Raw genomic sequence first — 21,565 nt, forward strand, 5'->3', positions numbered from 1 at the left:
TTTCTTTGTTTATCAAAATATCTTGCAGAGTGAATATAATAAAGGACAGTTAATTACAAATGGTTTTATCTAACTTTGTAAATAACTGATTTAATGATACGGTGTTCTCTTGGGCTTTTTTGCTCAAACTTCAATTTATTATAGAGAATCAGATCCATGTATTCCAGTCTCAGAGAACTCGAGATTTTGCTGTGCGTGGAACTTGGTAAAAGCCTGTAGGAAGGACTGCCCAAGTCCCCATTCAAGTGATAGTCATGGACTCATAGAATATCTCAAGTTGGAAGGGATCCATAAGGATCATCCTGTACAGAAACAGTTGGAAAGGGAGGGTGAAGGGTCACACAACCTCATGGTGTCTGAATGGCACCCTCTGAGAAGAGTTCAGAACTTACGCAGGTTTGTGTACATGCTGACTGCAATTCAGATCCAAGGATAAAGACAGAATTATCTTCTTAAAAAGCTGAAGTTGAGAGTGGTGTTTTTTACTTGCCTGAGGAGAGTGGTTGATAGGCTGGGCAGGGCTGCTACTCGGAGGGATTTTGACAGGATGGAGAAATGGGCTGACAGGAACCGCATAAATTCCAGCAAAGGCAACAAGAAAGCCCTGCATCTGGGATGGAATAGTCCAGTGACTGGTACAGGCTGTGGGAAGACTTGGAGAGCAGCATTGCAGAATGGGACCTAGGTGTCCTGGTGGACCATGTGTTGAATCTGAGTCTCTGCTGTTGCAGCAAAGAGACAACCATGTTGTGACCTATATTAGTAATCATGGCTGAGGGATGGAAAGCAGGTTGAAGGAGTGAGTCTTTCCTTCTGTTTGGCACTCATGAGACTAGCAAGGCAGGTAGGGGGCTGGAGCACATGATGTTCAAGGAGAAACTGAGAGAGGTGGGTTTAAGCCTTAAGAAGAGAAGGTGAAAGAACGGGAGATCTTGCTGCAGTGTGTGGGAAGATGGAGAGCCACACTCCTCTTGGAGGTGCCTGACAATGGGGTGAGAGGCAAGGGACACAAGCTGGTTTAGCTACAACAAAGGTCTTTTTGGTTTTGTTTGTTTTTAACCTGGAGAATGGTCAAACACCGAAGGAGGGTGTCTAGTGAGTGAGTGGAGCGTCTATCCATGGAGGTGTGAGAATTTGACTGGACAAGGGCCTGTGCAACCACATCTAATTCAGCTTGTGCTGGACAGCGTATGAAAATCCCTCCCAACCTAAATGGTCCTGTTATTCTGTGATTACTTAAAAAACAGGCATTATAGCTTTGCAAATTAATTGTTGAAGTTATGCTTAGGAAAACACAAACGCAACAAAGTATGCAAGAAACCTTATATTTCTTTCAAATTGCATCTCGAACGAACATACGGTCATCACAAAAACTTGTAATGTTAATTTTATTTATAATAATAATATTTACCATATTATATGAACTTAAAAAAAAGTAAGACCTCGCATATTTTCTAATTGTTAACTCACAGATTAGAATTTTTGTTACAAAAGCTACTGTACTGTTTGAGAGAACATGAAGTGGGAGACCTGATGAGAATGTAAGGAGTTCTTGTATTTCTTTCTTAGTTTCTCACACTTAACTGTGGAGTGAATTTTAGGCAGCAGCGCCTTAAAGAGTCGTAAACACTGTCATGAAAGCTAGCTTACTGTCTGGCAATTTTTAAGCAGAAGAAAATGACTATCCAGAGCCCTACATGCAGCCAAACCTTTAAAACTGTTGCTTATTCAGATTACCTACTCAAGACAGATGGCTGTTGGTTACATTAACTCTCCTTTCACAGTGGTTCAGTTTATAAGTTATCTAAACTGTCAGTTTTGACTCTTATCAATCTCTAGATGTCATTAAAAGTTAAGGACGAGATTATGATGGATTTAGCTTAGTCTCTGCTGTATTTTTTCTAAGACCGAATGGGCTGTGGGTTTCTGTGAGTTTATGTTGTGCGATAAGTTTGAAGAATTTGTGTTGTTGCTTCAAGATGATTCTGTATTGAAGAAAAGCATGACATGGCTACTAAATATCTTTAAGGAACCAATTTTTAATTAATTGTAGCTCATAAACTTGTGGATTAGTGTATAAGCTGTCAGGAAATTAAATGTGTATTCGAAGAGTAAGTACTGCAGTTTGGAGTTTGATGCTTTTTATCGTTTGCTCATTGCAAAAATAATCTGATCTAGGCTTAAAATGGAGTTCAGCTGTGATACAAGTGACTCTTTCAAAAGTGTTAGGGACCGTAGTGACCAACGTATGATAAAAGAACCGATGTATTTTTTATCATCTTCCATTTAAGCTACTGTTTTGAGAATGGCAGAAAGAGTAAACCAGCACAAAAGGGTTTAAGTTCTTTTTACATCCCCAAAAATGTGTGACCACCCACTGCATGTTTATTTGGAGATTTGGACAAAGACGTATTAATACTAAATCCATTGGGTTAGAAAGGGATTTGTAAGACTGATTGATAGTATATCTCTGTTATTTGAAGTGGGAATGACTTGTTTTACTCTCAGTAAATGCTCAGTTTTCCACAGTTTTCAGTTTCTTGGTTGGATGGGCTAGATAAAGGAGAGCCTTCTCTTAGCCTTCTCTTCTTCAGAAAAACACAACATTGTTTCGTTCGCAACTGTGTTGGAAAAGGTGGAGTAATCTGGGACTATTTTCCTCTAGAAACCCAGCTTCACTTTGCCAGAAATGCTTTTGGCTTTCTCACCGGCCTGACGGTGTGGCTCCTTTGAAGGTGAAGGAGATTTGTACGTAGCTTCCCTGCAGCCTACAAGTGCAGTCTGACACTGAACTTTGATCAGTTCAGTCGAAGACCCAGTGCCATCAACTGGTGTCTGCCTTCAAGTTCCCTCTGCCTGCAGGGGTCACAGCTCTCGGAAAAACCTTAACACTCTCACTCTGCACTTCCACACCCTAGTTAGATGTGAGAAGAATAATGTCTAATTTCACTGTTTGGATATGTGAAAAATAGAAATTTGTTTTAAACTATTACATTCGTCTGTGCCTAATCTGTTCCAGGACGATTACGCTAGTTTAATTATTTTAAATTGGTTTGGTTACTGGAAGGGGAAAATCAGGGAGAGCCTTCTGATGCAGTTGCTGTTTTAGTGCAGGTACTCTCATATAACCAAATTAGCATGTGTCTTTTTACTGATACTTCTGACAAACCTTTCTCATATGTGTCTGCAATTCAACTTCAACATCTTGTTTCTGTTAAAAATGAGTGTGCAGAAAGAAAATATCATTTAAATAATCTCTGCTTATACAGTAGTAAAACTAAAAAATTATCTCAATAATTTTTTCTTGCCCCTTGTATGCATTCATCATAATGAAATTCCTTGATATTACTTATATGCTCTGCAGATAAATGCTATTATTTACAGTTCTACATATCTTTCTTTTAGAGACATGAAACCTCCAAGTTATGTTTTATGGGTATGCAGGGAACAGAATTCAGGCTGCTTATGTTCCAGTCCTGCAAATATTTCAGCAGCCTATTTAAAACCTCTGTTAGGTGATACTTGATCATTTTCAGCAGGGGACAAATGCAACTTGCAGTGCAAATCTTGATTCAGGAACTCTTAATCTTTCTAGGAAATGGGCTTCCAAAATGAATTTTATTTTGGTGTCTTTTCAGAACATGTTTTACCATTTTTAAGATGAATCAGATTATAAATTGGCAAAACTTGAACTCAGATCAAGCAAAGCATCTAATTGGAAGGTTTTTTCAAAGGCTTCCATCTTTCATGCTGCCAAGCATGTTCCCATCTGCCTTAATTACTTAGCTATTTTTTTTCTTAGTGTTAAGTTTTATCTATGAAAAATGATCCTCAAAGCCTGCAAATAAGTGGAAATAATACACTCAAATGCAAATAGAGTATCTAGACTTTAAGTAGTTAATACTGCTCAAATGTGTGTTTGGAATAGATGTGATTATTGGAAAGACTGATTTACCTTATTTTGCTTTCTTTTAAAAAGTGATTCTAAATTACTGCATTTTTATAAGTCTGTAATTCTTTGTTTTTTAGGGGTTTCTACCTTGGTGAAGGTTTACTGGACAAGTGTTGACCTGAAAACTGCGTTTAGGATGTCGGAAGATGATGAAAAAGTTAAACTCCGTCGAATTGAACCTGCAATTCAGAAATTCATTAAAGTGGCAATTCCAACAGATTTGGAAAGGTTAAGAAAACACCAAATAAATATTGAGAAGGTTAGTGTTCACCTTTTACTGATGTATTTCTTTTTAAAGTATAGAAGCAATCACACCGGCAGATTTTCATGAAAAGTTGGTTATGAAATGCTTTAATTCAAGTTTGGCTAAAAATTAGACTTCTCTATTTTCTGGTAATTCAGTGTGTACAAAGGCCTTTACATTTGTAGTAACTCACCAATCTACAGAGTAAGAAACATAACTTTTTAACACAAACCAGTAATTGTAAGGAAAGCAGCCTAATAGTCTTACTTTATTTTTAAGTCACAGTCGTTTGCTGACAACTATTCTGAATAACTTACTGTTTATACCTATCTTTTTTTCTGTATATTTTTTAAACTGAGTTGAGAGAAATAGAGAGATTGAATTATTTAAGTAAATGGGAAAAGTACCGTATTGTAATATGTTTATATGCTTCTTGCTGACATTAGCTCACACTCAACAGTGAAACCGAATACGCTTCCAAGTTAAATTCTTCCATACACTGTGGCAATGCCTGTACTGGTAAAATAAACATGCCCTGGACAGTTGTCTGGCATGAAATGGCCTATGTCCGTATCATTAAATCCTCTTACTCTGCAAGACAAGGTGGCTGTATCCACATTGCTGGTGGGGAGTTGCCTCTGTTCTGTATTTATAACTCTTTAGCTGTGCTGTTCTCAGGAACTCTTTATGTGAGAGCTATGTGGCATGGCCAGGGACAGTTCTAACAATTTAACAGCACACAGATGACCAGATTTCAGACTTGAAACATTCAGGATCTCTGTTTATTAGTATATATATAGCCTGTGGAAACAGAGAAATTTGTTTGTTGAGGAAGGTGGTAAGAGGTTTACTAAAATGGGTGACACCAATAAAAAAGGGAAGAGAGTGACTCAGAAACACACAGTCATAATATCAACGTTGCGATGGAAGTTTTGAAATGACCATACAAGACACATTTGTTTAGAAAAGGTTGCACTTACCACCACAGAGGAATCAGTGACAGTGAGTGTCTGTAGTTCTGCGCAGTTCTGCACATGTTTCTGAAAAATCATACATCGTATTGTTTTGACCAGGCTTATTCACGATATATGAAATGAAGTGTAGATGTAAATCTGGATGGCATAGGACAACCATGTACATTTTTTAACACCTTGGGAAGGGATAAAGAAATTGGAAGAAAATAGGTGAACATGATTTTGATTTCCTGAAAGGTATGGTCTGAAGGGTGCATATAATGTATTGTTGAAACTGTTTTGCATTTTGCTGCTGTCATTTGTTCGCAACTTTTACCATAACTTTGCTGTAACTTTACCAAGTGGGTAACCTTTTGGATGAAATTTTCCATGCCAGGTTTCTGCCTTGAGTAGTTTGGGGATGGGGGAGGAGGGAAAAGAAATCCATGTTTTTGTTTCTGAGGACATAGTCAGGAAATAATGTGTTGTTCAAGTGATGGCATTTCAGACATGGTTTAGTGGGCATGGTGGTGTTGCGTTGATAGTTGGACTTGATCTTAAAGGTCTTTTCCAACCTTAATGATTCTGTGATAGTATTTCTTATTAAAGGAAATTACTTAGTTTAAGTGATAGTAAGTGATCGATAGCTTAGTGGTAATTTCTTTTCAAAGCAGTGGCATGTGTTGGAACACTTGAGATATTTTTGTGCAGTGGTCTCTGTCTGGACTGTACCTTTTGCTGTGTCTCTCAAAATCTGCCATTTTTTGGCCAAGAGGTACAATTCCAAAAAAAAAAAAAAAGTGGTTTGCAGGTACTCAGTAGATACTGGTTGAACTTCACCAGCTGAGGATTGATAAAGATTTACCCAACATTAAGGCATGCTCTTGTGGTTAGAAATTAGCAGAACTCATTCCTGGAGCTGCTAATTTGATTGGTCCTGAATTTGAGAATGAAAACAGGGAGATGATTTTTCTATGTTCCCACTTTCTCGTCCTCTTACTTTCCCTTACTTACATGCAGGAGGAAACTCTTCCTGGCTCATATAAATAAAGGGTGAAGAATTGGGTGGAGGAGCTTGTGAAGAAGTACCTCAGATGGGAGGTGAAAGTGCCGAAATGGTGGCTGACCATGGCGTGAGAGACAAACTGGGATAGAGGAAGACCTGGGGCTGCTGGGACTAATGATAGGAGATGATAGTTTGACCCTTTCCTGGTAAGGGTGTAGTAAGGATACAGTAAGGACATGAACTGCAATATACACAAACTGAGCAGTGTATTACAGAATCATTAAGGTTGGAGAAGACCTTTAAGATCATCAAGTCCAACCGTTAACCCAACACCACCATGTCCCCTAAACCGTGTCCTGAAGTGCCACGTCTGCACGTTTTTTGAATACTTCCAGTGATGGTAACTCCACCACCTCCCTGGGCAGCCTGTTCCAATGCTTGAACACTCTCTCAGTAGTATAATACTTGCCTGAAGCAATAACTTCTGAACAAGATGACCTATTTTTTCAGTCACAGCATGTTGTTTGCTCTTTTTTTAATTCCATATTTATATAATTTATTCCATTACCTAGATCCAGCTGACTCAGCATTTTTTGCCTTGTAGTCAGCCAGTTTGCAGCAGGCCCATACTGTAGCAGCCAGGAGCAGCTTTCTGTTCTCCAGCTGCTCCCATAAAGAGCAGTTAATTGAGTTACTTTGCATTGTAGCCAGAGTACAGAGGAATCAGTATTAGCTTGCTCTTGGGTGGGACGATGGGGGAGCAAGGAGCCTCAACTGTTAAATTGCCATGGAGAGGTGTACAGCCTCCAGGGATCAGTGTGTACGTCTCTCGGTGTGCATGGCCTGTACCTAGCAGTGGCCATAGAGCTAGCTAAGGGCAACTAGTGCAGAATAGGACAGGATTCAGAGGTGCCTAGAGGAGAGCATTGTAATAATAGCTTTTCCATGCGAGCTGTTTCATTCAAATATAGACAGCCTTGGTATCTAGGCTGTTCCCTTCTTTCTCTTACCAGAAGTTGCACAACTGCGTGTGGTAACAACGTGCATTTGTCATAATCCACCAAGATGGATTTCTTGGTTGCAGAGAGGTAGTTTTTGGTCCAAGGTTGGCTTATGTTAAAATTATATCTTTAGGGCAGCACTTCAGTTCACACTCACTGATGCTGTTGGTGTTGAGCAGTGAGGTGTACCATTCTTCAGAGTGTTGAGGAAGGCATCCAGAAATGAAGGGATGCAGTTAGTAAGTACCCACAAAAGGGTGGCATAAAAGCTACAGCCTTTGCCTTAGAGGAGCAAACGGGTGGAAGAAGGTAGTCTGGTGATGGGAGGCAGGAGCTGACCTGCCAGTACAGAATGGGAAGTGATTAGCAAGGCACATTACACAAATGGTTTTGTTGCACTTTGAAGGTAAAGATAAGCTTTTGATGTGTGTATGGTAGCGACTAGGGAGAGAGAATGGAGGGGATGGGCATAACTGTTATGCTGCTTGGGTTTTGGGTTTTTTGGTTTTTTTTCTTTTTTTTTTTTTTGTAAGAGTATTACTTTGTACAGCTAAATAGATTCTTTGCTAATTATTGTCCATATATGTAAAACCCTCTTCATTTAGGATATATAAAAACCCTATCAAGAAGCTTCAAAAGGCACCGGGTGCTGCAATGAGAAACAGAGACATGATCAGTTATTACCCTGTGTAGTAATTACCAGTGTGAGAAATGATCTTGGGAATTGCTGTGTTTTGCAGAACCTGATCAGTGAAGAGGGGTAGCCAGTTACTGGTTGATCCTGCTAAAATTTTTTTATGAATTTTGACAGAGAATAATTACACTGTATCCAGACAGAAGCTGTTAACCATGATGTCAAAAAAGCCTTTGACAACATTTCCCACAGCATCTCCTGGAGAAACTGGCTGCTTGTGGCTTGGATGGGCGTAATCTTCACTGGGTAAAAAACTGTCTGCATTGCCGAACCCAGAGAGTTGTACTGAATGGAGTTAAATCCTGTTGGCAGCTGGTCACAAGCGGTGTTCCCCAGGGCTCAGTATTGGAGCCAGTTCTGGACAAGGGGATCGAGTGCTCCCTCAGTAAGTTTGCAGATGACACCAAGCTGGGTGGGAGTGTTGATCTGCTTGAGGGTAGGAGGGCTCTGCAGAGGCATCTGGACAGGCTGGATCAATGGGCCGAGGTCAATTTTGTGTGAGGTTCAACAAGACCAAGTGCCGGGTCCTGCACTTGGGTCACAACAACCCCATGCAATGCTACAGGCTTGGGGAGGAGTGGCTGGAGAGCTGCCTGGCGGAAAGGAACCTGGGGGTGCTGGTTGACAGCCGGCTGAACATGAGCCAGCAGTGTGCCCAGGTGGCCAAGAAGGCCAACAGCGTCCTGGCCTGTATCAGCAATAGTGTGGCCAGCAGGAGTAGGGAAGTGATCGTGCCCCTGTACTCGGCACTGGTGAGGCCGCACCTCGAATACTGTGTTCACTTTTGGGCCCCTCACTACAAGACAGTCACTGAGGTGCTGGAGCGTGTCCAGAGAAGGGCAGCGAAGCTGGTGAGGGGTCTGGAGCACAAGTCTTCTGAGGAGCGGCTGAGGGAACCGGGGTTGTTTAGCCTTGAGAAAAGGAGGCTGAGGGGAGACCTTATTGCTCTCTACAACTACCTGAAAGGGAGTTGTAGTGAGGTGAGTGTTGTTCTTTTCTCCCTAGTAACAAGTGATAGGACAAGAGGAAATGGCCTCAAGTTGCACCAAGGGAACTTTAGATTGGATATTGGGAAAACTTCCTTCACTGAAAGGGTTGTCAAGCGTTGGAACAGGCTGCCCGGGGAAGTGGTGGAGTCACCATCCCTGGAGGTGTTTAAAAGACGTGTAGATGTGGTGCTGAGGGACATGGTTTAGTGGTGGACTTGGCAGTGCTGGGTTAACAGTTGCACTTAATGATCTTGAAGGTCTTTTCCGATCTAAATGATTCTGTGATTCAAAGCATTGTCAGAGAAACTCATGCTTAGCCAGAGCTTAATTATAGGCAATACAGACTGCAGCATTTCTGTGACTGCACTCAATGATCACACTGAAATACTATGATGCTTTATTGAGCTGAATTTTATATTTTGAATGTAAAAATCTGATGCAATCTGAAAGCATCTGGTCTGGACATGTCTTGAGATTTTAAGATTGTTGGTATCAATGTGAAGGATCTGTTTAGTCAACGTAATAAAATTTGCATATCAGAAAAATCCTTAAATAATTGTAAACATAGTTCTTTAAAATGTTAACTGCGTTTCCTCTAGAACGACGCTTTTATGAAATCTAGAAGTGGTAGCAACATTTACAACAGATTTGTCTTTCTGATTTCACAGTACTATTAATTTAAAATTTATGCATCCCTAGACAGTGTAAGTCCTGGCAGATTTGATAATTCAATTAGTAATTAACAGAATTATTAGAAACAAGTAACTGTGGATAAAACCTTCAAGTGAACAACTGGTAACTATACCAGAAGGTATTCAGCAGTACTGAAGACTTAAGAACTTCTGTGTATTGACATAAAATGTAAGACAGAAACATTTATGAGAAGCAGAACATCTGAATGTAAAAATAACCCATAAGTGCCAGATTCTTAAAAGTCCACACTCAGTGTGGTGTTCTTAAAATTTGAAAGTTTCTTCTTTTTTTTTTTTTTAAATACTTTTCTGGCTCTAAGAAGTACACGTATTCCAAAGTTTACTCAATAGTTAGATTTATGAGAAGGTGAGAATAAAAATACCGCAAATCTGAATTTGAAATCTGTCACTCTAGATAGCTTCAGATTATCAAAACACTAGCAATAGTTTAGTTGAAATACTTACATAATAATTTACATTTTTATATTTTTTACATGCGTTTTAGCCATAACAAATGCGTTACAGTACTTTTGTGAACTGTTGGCATCAACAGTTTAAATGGTTTTCTCTAAAACACTTTTTGTAGAATTAACTTTCAGCCATGTAAACCAAACATACCTAGAGGTAAAAGGATAATTTTGTAGAATCTGGTCCTGTTTATTTTACAGGCTACTTTTAAGCAAAAATCACTAATTATGTCAAATTGCTTAGAGCAGCAACATTATTTACTTACGATGAAGCCAATATCTCTAACCTCATTTCGTGAATATTGATTTAAACCTTAGGTTCCAGAGATAGTCCAAACAATTAATCTACTAAATCACTGTTTGAAGAAACTATAAAATCAATATATAATGAAATTTGACCTTAAGTACACCTTTTCCACAGGAAGTGGCTACGATAAATCCATTGTCATAGCATTGCTTCTCAACTATTTGGTAGTCCAACTTTCCGTATGACAGTTTCTGAAGACTTAAAACTTACATCCCTAAGAAATCAGTACTTTATACTTGTTTGGTTTTTTCTTTTCGTGTTTTCCCCAAAGAGTTCTTGTTTTCTAAAGCACATTCTGTACATTGGATGGTCTTTCACTCCAAAAGAGGGAATAAAATGCTTGCTTATCCCAAAGGGTTACAGCTTTCTGTTAGCATCTGTTAGATGAAAGCAATTGTGGTGGTACTACAGGAAGGTGGAGATTTTTGGCATGCTGCCCTAAACTTTGTTGGTGATACGCAACAATCCTTAAAAAAAATGCTGTAGGACGTGGCATCCTTTTTTCTGTTGCTCTCATGCTTTAATTTCATATCCCATGACTGTGACAAAGTAAAGGATGTTTGCGAAACACCTTTTACCTTTGGCTGGGGACCATTGTTGTGGTGGGAAGATATATAAAGGTAACACAGAATGAGAAATTAAGATATCAGAGTCGTACTGCAGTCTTCATCAGAATGTGTACATTTGTATAAGACATTTATTATAGAGCTTTTAGAAATGTTGGCGAGTAACTACCCGCCACAAAAATTAATACAGAGGATGTTATCAAAAGCTCTGAGATCTCTCCGTGTCTACTGGATATTTTCAAGGAGAAATATAAGGGATCCAAAGCATAAGCACAAAGGTTTCTTTTTAAAGAGAATTCTCAGAAGAGAATCACAGAATCATGGAATCACAGAATCATTAAGGTTGGAAAAGACCTTTCAGATCATCAGGTCCAACCATCAACTCAACACCACCATGCCCATTAAACCATGGCCCTAAGCGCCACATCTACACATTTTTTGAATACTTCCAGTGATGGTAACTCCACCATCTCCCCAGGCAGCCTGTTCCAATGCTTGACAACCCTTTTGGTGAAGAAACTCTTCCCAATATCCAGTCTAAACTTCCCTTGGTGCAACTTGAGGCCATTTCCTCTTGTCCTATGGCTAATTACTTGGGAGAAGAGACCAACACCCACCTCACCACAACTCCCTTTCAGGTAGTTGTAGAGAGCAATAAGGCCTCCCCTCAGCCTCCTTTTCTCAAGGCTAAACAGCCCAGGTTCCCTCAGCCGCTCCTTGTAAGACTTGTGCTCTAGACCCTTCACCAGCTTCGTTGCCCTTCTCTGGACATGCTCCAGCACCTCAGTGACTGTCTTGTAGTGAGGGGCCCAAAAGTGAACACAGTATTTGAGGCGGCCTCACCAGTGCCGAGTACAGGGGCACGATCACTTCCCTACTCCTGCTGGCCACACTATTGCTGATACAGGCCAGGACGCTGTTGGCCTTCTTGGCCACCTGGGCACACTGCTGGCTCACATTCAGCTGGCTGTCAACCAGCACCCCAGGTCCTTTTCTGCCGGGCAGCTCTCCAGCCACTCCTCCCCAAGCCTGTAGCATTGCATGGGGTTGTTGTGACCCAAGTGCAGGACCTGGCACTTGGCCTTGTTGAACCTCACACAAAATTGACCTCGGCCCATCGATCCAGCCTGTCCAGATGTCTCTGCAGAGCCCTCCTACCCTCAAGCAGATCAATACTCCCACCCAACTTGTTGTTGTTCGCAAACTTAGTGAGGGAGCACTCAATCCCCTCATCCAGATCATCAATAAAGATATTAAACAAGAATGGGGCAAAGAGATTGTTTAAGAGTAAATTTATGATTTGTATTCCTGATGTGGAATACAAACTATTCGGCTATAACACAATTGCGTTTAAATATCATAGGCTCATGGAAACATAGAGTGGTTTGTATTGGAAGGGCCTTTTAAAGACTTTCTGGTCCAATCCCCCTGCCATGGGCAAGGACATCTTCCACTAGATCAGGTTGCTCAAAGCCTTGGCCAACCTGACCTTGAACGCTCCCAATCATGGGGCATCCGCAATGTCTCTGGGCAACCTGTTCCACTGTCTCAGCACTCTCATCATAGAAAATTTATTTCTTATGTCCAGTCTAAACTTAACCTCTTCCAGTTTAAAACAGTTGTCCCTTGTCCTGTCACTAGAGGCCTTGGTAAGAAGTCTCTCTCCATCTTTCTTCTAAGCCCCCTTTAAGTACTGGAAGGTTGCAATCAGGTTTCCCCGGAGCCTTCTCTTCTCCAGGCTGAAACAACCCCAACTCTCTTTGCCTTTCTTCATAGGAGAGGTGTTCCAGTCCTCTGACCATTCTCATGACTGTCCTCTGGACCCACTCTAACAGGTTAGGATTCCATAGGTATTTTTACTTCATGGACTTCCCTTAGTTTTGCGTGTATTTGTTAATGATAAATAATGGCAACGCCACCTCTCTTCAAGGTTTGCTATCCTTGAGTCACCCAGGGTGAACATTGCTCAGGAGCACTGCCGCCTTTGCATCGGGTGGCAAAGAGAAGTCAACAAGGAGGAATTCTCTGACCACATAAATGTCATTGCACTGTGTGTATTAAGTAGTTGGATTCTTTGAGGTCATCACTAACATACTAGGAATTTCAAAACAAAGTAACAAAACTACTAAATATATAAAGCAGATAAATGTGCTGAGCCTTTCTAGTAGAAATTATAAAAATCAATAAAGGTTTCCTGAGGAATTATTCTTGTTGTTCTTAACGGGAAAACAGTTTTTTTTATTATTCAGTTTGTGGACCATATATTACAGTCAGCTGAAACTGAAAAGGTAATTTTTCCCCAAACCCATTCTGTTCCACCATTAGAAATTCCTGTTTCAGTAATCTTTCAGGGATGATTGAATTGGAAGACCTACTTTTGATACAGATTTTTTTGTCCATTTTATTTTAAAGAACAATGGCAGTAATTTTAATGGCATAATAATTAATGCAGAAGTTGCTAGTTCCCTAGAAAAATCACTTTAATCTGACTTAATTGAGCTCTAAAGCTTTTCTCTTCCATCGCACTGCAAGATCCTAACATGAAAGAACTTTTTTCTCTGAAAATAAGAAGTAACTTCAGATTTCTCGTCGTATTTTAGGAAGCTGAGTAACTTGCATTCTTTATTACTGTGGCCTCTAAAATGATGAAAAGAATTAAGGACAGATGTATGCTATAGATAAAGTTTTTGTTAGTAACAAAGCATATTTAGCAATTGAGGAGTTAAACTTTACATAAAAAAACCTTACAAATCATAATAAATATTTTGTTATTTAAACAATTAAAAAGAATGTTCTAATATTGTTTAGTATTGGAAATATATTCTTTGATGGTTTCATCACATATTCCAGGAATCACAGCTTCTACTTCTATTATTTTACTACTTTCTTTCATGGTAATGTCTCCATATTATTTAAGTCAACTGGCAATAGGAGGGATTGATTAATTTTAATGATGATAAGGTCTACATGTGATGATATGTAGTTCTTCTGCAAAACTTGCTCTCTGCTGATGCAATAATTATTCTGGTCTCTGTCCTGTGGAAAGTTTCCCATGGAATTTAGCGGAGCCTCATGCAGGTGCCAAATCTGCCCTGATGTTTCTTGTAACTGTGTAACTATATAAAAACGGTAAATGTAAATGTCGGTAGTGGTGTTCTGTAATGAATGCAATTCTCTTTGTAGTAATATCACATACCTTGTTGTCCTGTATAACCAGTACTGCTTATCCCATAACTCCATTCCTTTTTCCTCCGTCTGCCTTTTGTTCTGCTGACAACCAAGTGATTTATGCCACAGCAGTATCGGGATGCTGCAATATCTCTTTGTTGTTAAAAACTGATGCTGAAACCCTGGTTATCTGCAGTTCAGTAAAATACGTTGTACGAAATTATTCACAAAATACATTGCTATTTACCTCTCTTTGCAGCAGAAGTGCCTATGACTCAGATTCTTTGCTGTTAATTTTCGAAAATTAAAGTGATTATTTACTGAAGGTTCCTTTTTCTGCATAGCTAGTTGGTAAAAATATCAATTATATGGAGTATTTTTCCTTTATTTTAGTATCAGAGATGCAGACTCTGGGACAGATTACATGAAGAGCACATTAACGCAGGACGAACAGTTCAGGTAAGGATATTAAAATGGCTGTGATATTAATGGAATTAAATTATATACATCACAGAATCACAGAATGGTAGGGGTTGGAAGGGACCTCTGAAGATCAGCTGGTCCAACCCCTCTGCCAAGGCAGAATCTAGGGCAGGTTGCACAGGAATGCATCCAGTTAGGTTTTGAAGGTCTCCAGAGAAGGAGGCTCCACAACCTTTCTGAGCAGCCTGTCCCAGTGCTCCGTCACCCTCACAGTAAAGAAGTTTCTCCTCATGTTGAGGTGGAACTTCCTGTGCTGCATTGTGCCCATTGCCCCTCGTCCTGTCACTGGGCACTACTGAAAAGAGACTGGCTCCATCCTCCTGACAGATGCCCTTCAGAAATGTATAGACATTGATAAGGTCCCCTCTCAGCCTTCTCTTCTCCAGACTAAACTGTCCCAGGTCTCTCAGCCTTTCCTCATACGAGAGATGTTTCAGTTCCTTAATCATCCTTGTAGCCCTCTGTTGGACTCTCTCCAAAAGTTCCCTGTCTCTCTTGAACTGGGGAGCCCAGAACTGGACACAATACCCTAGAAGAGGCCTCCCCAGCACAGAGTAGAATGGGAGGATAACCTCTCTTGACCTGCTGGTCACACTGGTCTTAATGCACCCCAGGATACCATTGGCCCTCCTGGCCACCAGGGCACATTGCTGTCCCATGGATAACTTATTGTCTGCCAGGACTCCAAGGTCCTTCTCCATGGAGCTGCTATATATGATGTATATCTGACAGGTAGATTTGACAAGTACGTGGTATTGCTTTACTTCATTTAAAAGGTAGGGATTTCCTAATTGTGTCCTGTGAGGCAAATACAGTCAGAAATGTTTCAGGGTTCTTGAACAAACACAAGTTTGGAGACGCTGGTCTTTTGCAGTGTCCTCTTATATGACTAAGTTAGAAGACAGGAATTGCAATAAGGGATACTGTTAATTTTAAAGCATCGTTTCAGACCAAACACAGAACATCTGGACTACTACTTTGGTGTGCAGTCTGTTGTTAGCTGCATAATATCATCAAAGGAGGAAATACCAGATACATTTGTTAGCATGGTGTCATTGCAGTGACTTCATGCATAGTCACCCATAACTCAGCACACAGGGAATCTCACATCTGTTTCTAAAAAAATGGATGACTTGATGAAGATGATGCAAAAGCTAATGCCAAATATCAGTCTTCACACTGCTAAATAGCATACAGCCAAAGAAGGTTATCAATATGGAAAACCACAAAGACAGATCCTTATGGGAAAGTTTGCTGACACAGATATAGCAGCTAGTGGTACAGCATGCCATACTGACAAAATTCTGGGGACAGAGGCATCTTGTGTTGGTTTCACAGGTGTTGTTCAGAGGAGGGACAAGACTGTTACTAGAACAAACCTTTTGTGACTAACGCTGCATCTAGACAAGCAGGCTTTGCCAGCAGGGTTAGCACAGTCCATTGTATTTTATAATGCTAATACTGTAAACTCCTGTGTTTGTTGCAGTGCCTTACTGACTCCTGTGGGAAATTAGACCTGACTAAAAATGAAAAAAAAAAACTCAGAAAGAAGAACTTAATCCCCATTGAACAACAGTATTAGACAGTAGACAGAGCTGGAGTTATGTGTCTTTTCTGAGGACTGGAAGGTGTTAATGAGCTTTTTTAGTGTAGATTATAAGCAGTTCTATATGAAATCCACTTGATTTTTCTGTTGTTTGGAGGTTTGAATGTTTATTTTGATTTTTCCACAAAGCATTTTTGAAATTTGAGTATAAAATAAGTTTATTCTGAATATCAAAAGAGTCTTCCAGATGTGGAAGTCCTGTTAAAACAATGGCATTCTAACAGCTGTGGTGCAGTAAGCATATGTTGCTTATGTCTGTGCTCTAATCTGTTTTCACATCTGAGGGGAGGAAAGGCTTCTCTTGGAGCTCTTTGTTATCAGTATAATTTGTTTAGTAGGAGTCTAAAAGTCTTGCTTACCTATCAATAATTAGAGAGAATGTGATCATGTTGAAGATGATGTTTTTAAATACATTAAGTGTATGTAATAATGTATTTTAGCAATAAAACATCGTATTTGTCTCTAGAAACTTTTATATTTGTCTTGAACCTAAAGCCTGCCATTTTGACTTTCAGCAAAAATAAATTTTATTTTATTTTATTTAATGCTTATTTCTTTTAAATATGGATGCAAGTTATGCATTCAAGTGGTTCACATTCTGATACCCAGAGAGCAGAATAAGTATCTGGATCCATGCAAGAAGAGTAGACTAGCTCTTTGTTTTAATTAAATAGTTAGGAATCTGGAGTACTTGATAATAAATTATATGACATGTAGAATGTGTTTGCTGTAAGCTGTTTAAATGTTTACCAATGGACTTGTGATCTGTTTGTTTGCGAAGAAATCAGATTAATTATTGTGATACCAAATGTTCTCTGCAGCACACACTTTGCTCTCAAAATTAGATGTTGTAAAAATACATTAGGAATCCCTAAGTCAATATTGACCCAAGGCATCTGCCACAGGTTTTAGACAAATATATGCACAGCCACTCTACATTTAATCCATGTGCACATAATTAGCCATTTTTCTGAATTTTCAGTTTACCCAGAATAATTACTTCTGTTGTACTTTAGATGATGGTCAAAATTATAATAGAAGTATAGATGAGCATAAATGTATACTTCTTCTTTCTGGTGACTGGATGCCACATTAAAATCTTCTAAAAAGGAAAGTGAAGAAACCGGGGAAATCTTTGTACATGATGATAAAGGGGCATGATGACACCCTTTCAAAAATACTGAGAAAATAGCTCTTATATACTGTGTATTAGTCTTCACAAATGTGCCTTGTAGATTTTAATTTTTAGGGGCAGTCTTTGGACTTTTTAAAATGTTAGGGCCTGAATAAATATGTAGTTTTGCTAGGCTTTGTCCCATATGTGCTGACTAACCATACAATTAGTTAATTATTGCAAGATTTAATTTCAATGAAATGGCAGTGTTTTGTTGAAACACCTAAGGACTGCTTTGATCATATTCATAGTGAGAGGCAGAAAAATGCTGCAGTTACTAGAGAAGATATAAGGCATCGAACAAAAAAAGGAGAAATACTGTGGATGAATGATCTGGCTTTCGCCTATATTCAGCCCGCAAAAGGAGACTGTTCTGCAAAACGTGCCTAGGCAGGCATAGTCTCTCCACTGCATTGCTCTAATATGGAAAGCTACTTGAAAAATGTTAATCTATTTTTTTCTTTTTCACTTTTATGATTTCCATTTCAACTGAAAATGGTTTACAAGTAAAAGATAGTTTTCAGTCATCTCTCTCTTGCATAAATCTTCAAAGCTTGGTTGTATGGCTCACGTCTTCTGTACCATCTTCAAAATTATGCAGTCTTCAAATTAAGTATCTTTCTGCACAATATACTGGGAGAGCATGAGAAGCAGGGTAGATGAGTATCTGTATTGCTGCAGGAGGTTGTTTATGGTATCAGTGCAGGGTCATGTAAAATCAGCTCACTATTGCAGCCTGTGGCCATCTGTAGGGTAAATATGTCCTTAAACTCAGATTTTCTTTGACCTATGCCAAGAAATTTGTAACATACATCCTTTATTACATTACTTTGAACAAAGTCCAGAGGACATAAGTGAAGGCAAGATTACATTTGCACAGTTAAGCTACTGCATTACTTTCTTAAAAATTGTATTTATGTTTGAGAGGGTTTAAGGTGGTGGGTTGGTTTGGAGACGCTATTTACTTCTTAATTTAAAACAACAACATGCAGAATGGAGGGAGAGTTGACAGTGATTAATACATGGAAGACAGGAGATAAAAAGGGACTGATTTGTTGGACATGACAGATCCTGTGTCATCCACGTACTATTTCGGCATAAAGAGTTTAAAGTGTAAACTGTTGGGAAATGTGTATGACATTACAATTAATGATAATGCAACCAAGAAGAATAAAAAGAGAATGATGGTGGCAGAGATTGAGTGTAATGGTGGCATGACCACCATGATTCAGTTAGCTGGTAGCGTTAGGAGCAGTGTAGGCTGATGGGGATAGAGTAAGTGAAGTGCTGGAGTTCCTGAGCGCTCTGGGAACATCAGCCTTGCTGAGGATGCATGGCTGAAGCAGATACTTAACGCTGCGATTTTCAGGTAGCTGTTGCTGGGGGCTTTAGGTAGAACTTCAGATATTTCCATAACTGGTAGAGATACCATGTTACATGGAAATAATCCTACGGCTCAAGTCACTGCTGCCTTTTCCAGGGTTTTGATCCCATCTCAGCCCTTTGGCATTTGTACAAGGTGGAGCCATGTGGACCTGGTGTTTATCCTGGTGTCCGGCGGCTTCACGTCGGGTCGGCACTGAAGCACTGAGGTGTCCTTACGCTCTTTGTTACTACCTACTTTCCTTGTGGTGTTATGTGTCCTTGATCATCGGCGTGTGGTGGCAATGTAGCCCAGGTTCTCTGCCATGGTGAGGTACTGTGGGTCACTGCATGTGTTTGCCCGCTGTTGAATAGGAATTCCATTGTTTCCTTCTTTGTTGTCATCTGTTACTTTTTCTCAATTTTAATGAAATTGGTTGCACACAAGAGACAGGTGTTATTGGTATAACATTGGTGGTGATCTTCATGAGTGTTATGTATTTGAGTATCAAGTGATGATTTTTTAAGGTGGCCTACAGTAGGCCTATGGAAACATAGGATCTATTTTTCATCAGGTTTGAAAATTCCGCTGTCACTGTTAGTGAAGAAAAATTACTGTTCTGAAAAACAAATACTGAAAAAAGTGAAGAATTTTTACTTTTTTTTATAAATAAGGTTTATTGGTTTTCTGAAAATTGCTGTTAAGACTTCTGAACCCCTTAGTGAGTATACCACTTTTCTCACATGTCCAAGACATCTGTAGAGAAACGCCTGTTCATAAACCACATAGGAGGAGCAGAATATGGGAAGATACTGTGTGGTTTTAAAGATCATTCTGAAAACTTACTACTTATAATAATAATTCCTTCTCTTACTTACTTAAAACTATGTGCAGAGTAAGAAGGTAAACTTAATGGGCAGATGTGTACAGTCATTTTCAGCAACAGTGATTTAAAAAAAAGTTTAAATGAAGCTCTCCTTTGGCTTATTTGTCTCTTTTTGTATTTTACTTTCTGATAGAAATTGCGAATTTATTCTTTATTTTCTATTGAATGTGTTTGTAAAGATTTTGGAAAGAATGGAAAAGCAGTGCAACTTCATTGTGTATGACTTATCTGTTTCTTTCCATTTTGGATGTGTTGATTGAGTCAATAGTTTTTTTCACAGTACTTGTGTAAACCATGCCACTTCTCATTTACTTTTCTGAAAAAAATCCATTATATTTATTCACATAATACAGGGAATCCACCATCCTGGTGGATCTCCCAGACCTACCTCAAAATTTGTGGGCACTTTAGAAAAATTAGGCTCAGACTTTGTGTCTCTACCTCAGTTCTGCATCTGCTCAAGAAGAACATTGAACCTTACTCCAGTAAAGTCCTTTGAGACCTAGGGATGAAAGCACTACATAATAGCTATGTAACATTAGTTTCATTATATAGCAAAAGTATGCAAACAGCACACAGCTGAGAGAGACTAAGGGATTCTGGTGAAAAGGACAGGATTAGAATTCATAATGATGTTGAGAAAAGACCTGAAAAATGAGTGGTTTTTGGATGGGGACAAGGACAATCGTTGGCTGTATAGATCCAGCATGGGAAGCTGTTGGAGCAGCACTTCTGCAGAAGAGGAGTTGAGGGACACAGAGTAAAAGTGAGCCAGTGGTGTGGTAGTGGTACAAAAAAGCCAGATAACATAGTGGGATGTATAAACAGGAGAGTAGTCAGTGCGGTCTCTCATACAGTCTCTTTGGTCAGCATCAGTGGGATCCCAGGTAGAATAGTTAGTCCAGTTTGGGCACCCCACTTTTAAGGAAGCTATGGACTGATTAGTTAGTATTCAGGGAGAGCAATGAAAATGGTCAGAAATTGGGAAAGACTGACAAATCAGTTATTTTGCCCAAAGAACGACTGATGATGGTGTGTTGTCTGTTTGCAAACGTGGAAAAGATCACAGAATCACAGAATCACTAAGGTTGGAAAGGACCTTCAAGATCATCAAGTTCAACTATTAATCCAGCGCCACCATATCGCCTAAACCATGTCGTGAAGTGCCACATCCACATGTTTTTTGAACACTTCCAGAGATGGCGACTCCACCGCCTCCCTGGGCAGCCTGTTCCAATGCCTGACCACTCTCTCGGTGAAGAAATTTTTCCTAATATCCAATCTAATCCTCCCCTGGCGCAACTTGAGGCCATTTCCTCTTGTCCTATCGCTAGTTACTTGGGAGAAGAGGCCAACACCCTTGTCGCCACAACCCCCTTTCAGGTAGTTGTAGAGAGCGATAAGGTCTCCCCTCAGCCTCCTCTTCTCCAGACTGGACAACCTCAGTTCCCTCACCCGCTCCTCATAAGACTTGTGCTCCAGACCCCTCACCAGCTTCGTTGCCCTTCTCTGGACACGCTCCAGCACCTCAACGTCCTTCTTGTAGTGAGGGGCCCAAAACTGAACAGAGTATTCGAGGTGCAGCCTCACCAGTGCCGAGTACAGGGGCACAATCACTTCCCTGCTCCTGCTGGCCACACTATTGCAAAGAGGACAGGGCTTGTCTTTCTCTGTTTTGAACAGAGAGGATTAGAAGTACCAGGGTTAAACTGAGGCAAGAGAGATGTCTGTTAGACGTGAGGAAAAATGCTATGGCAATTAGGATAATGAATTCTTGTAATATAATATCAAGAGTGTTGTAGCTTTTCATAAAGAGTCCTTTTAAGACGAGATTAGATAAATAACTGTAAGAAATAAAATAAGAACAACAGATCATGCTTGTGAAGGGATGACTTCCCAAGGTTTTTGCCAGCTTTATTTTCCAATGCTTTTTATGTGAAAGCCATTTGAAACAAAGACTGTTACTTGTTTTTGAAAGTTAATAGAACAAAACTGCAAATATTATAAAGAAAAA

At 39.7% G+C, this 21,565-nt stretch overlaps 1 protein-coding gene across 1 annotated transcript in view; it reads left to right on the forward strand.

Moving 5' to 3' along the window:
• Positions 1-4,088: 4,088 nt before the first annotated feature.
• Positions 4,089-21,565, forward strand: part of STX17 (syntaxin 17) — a gene marked incomplete at both ends in the record, with an annotated part of 31,346 nt that continues 13,869 nt past the window's right edge. The window contains 2 exons of the mRNA XM_082014899.1: positions 4,089-4,211; positions 14,433-14,498. Of these exons, the coding sequence (XP_081871025.1) occupies positions 4,089-4,211; positions 14,433-14,498 (189 nt within the window). The remainder of the gene's footprint in view (positions 4,212-14,432; positions 14,499-21,565) is intronic.

This window comes from Phaethon aethereus (genome assembly GCF_964289735.1).
Source record: "Phaethon aethereus genome assembly, chromosome: 2".
In the NCBI taxonomy this organism is placed as follows: Eukaryota; Metazoa; Chordata; class Aves; order Phaethontiformes; family Phaethontidae; genus Phaethon; species Phaethon aethereus.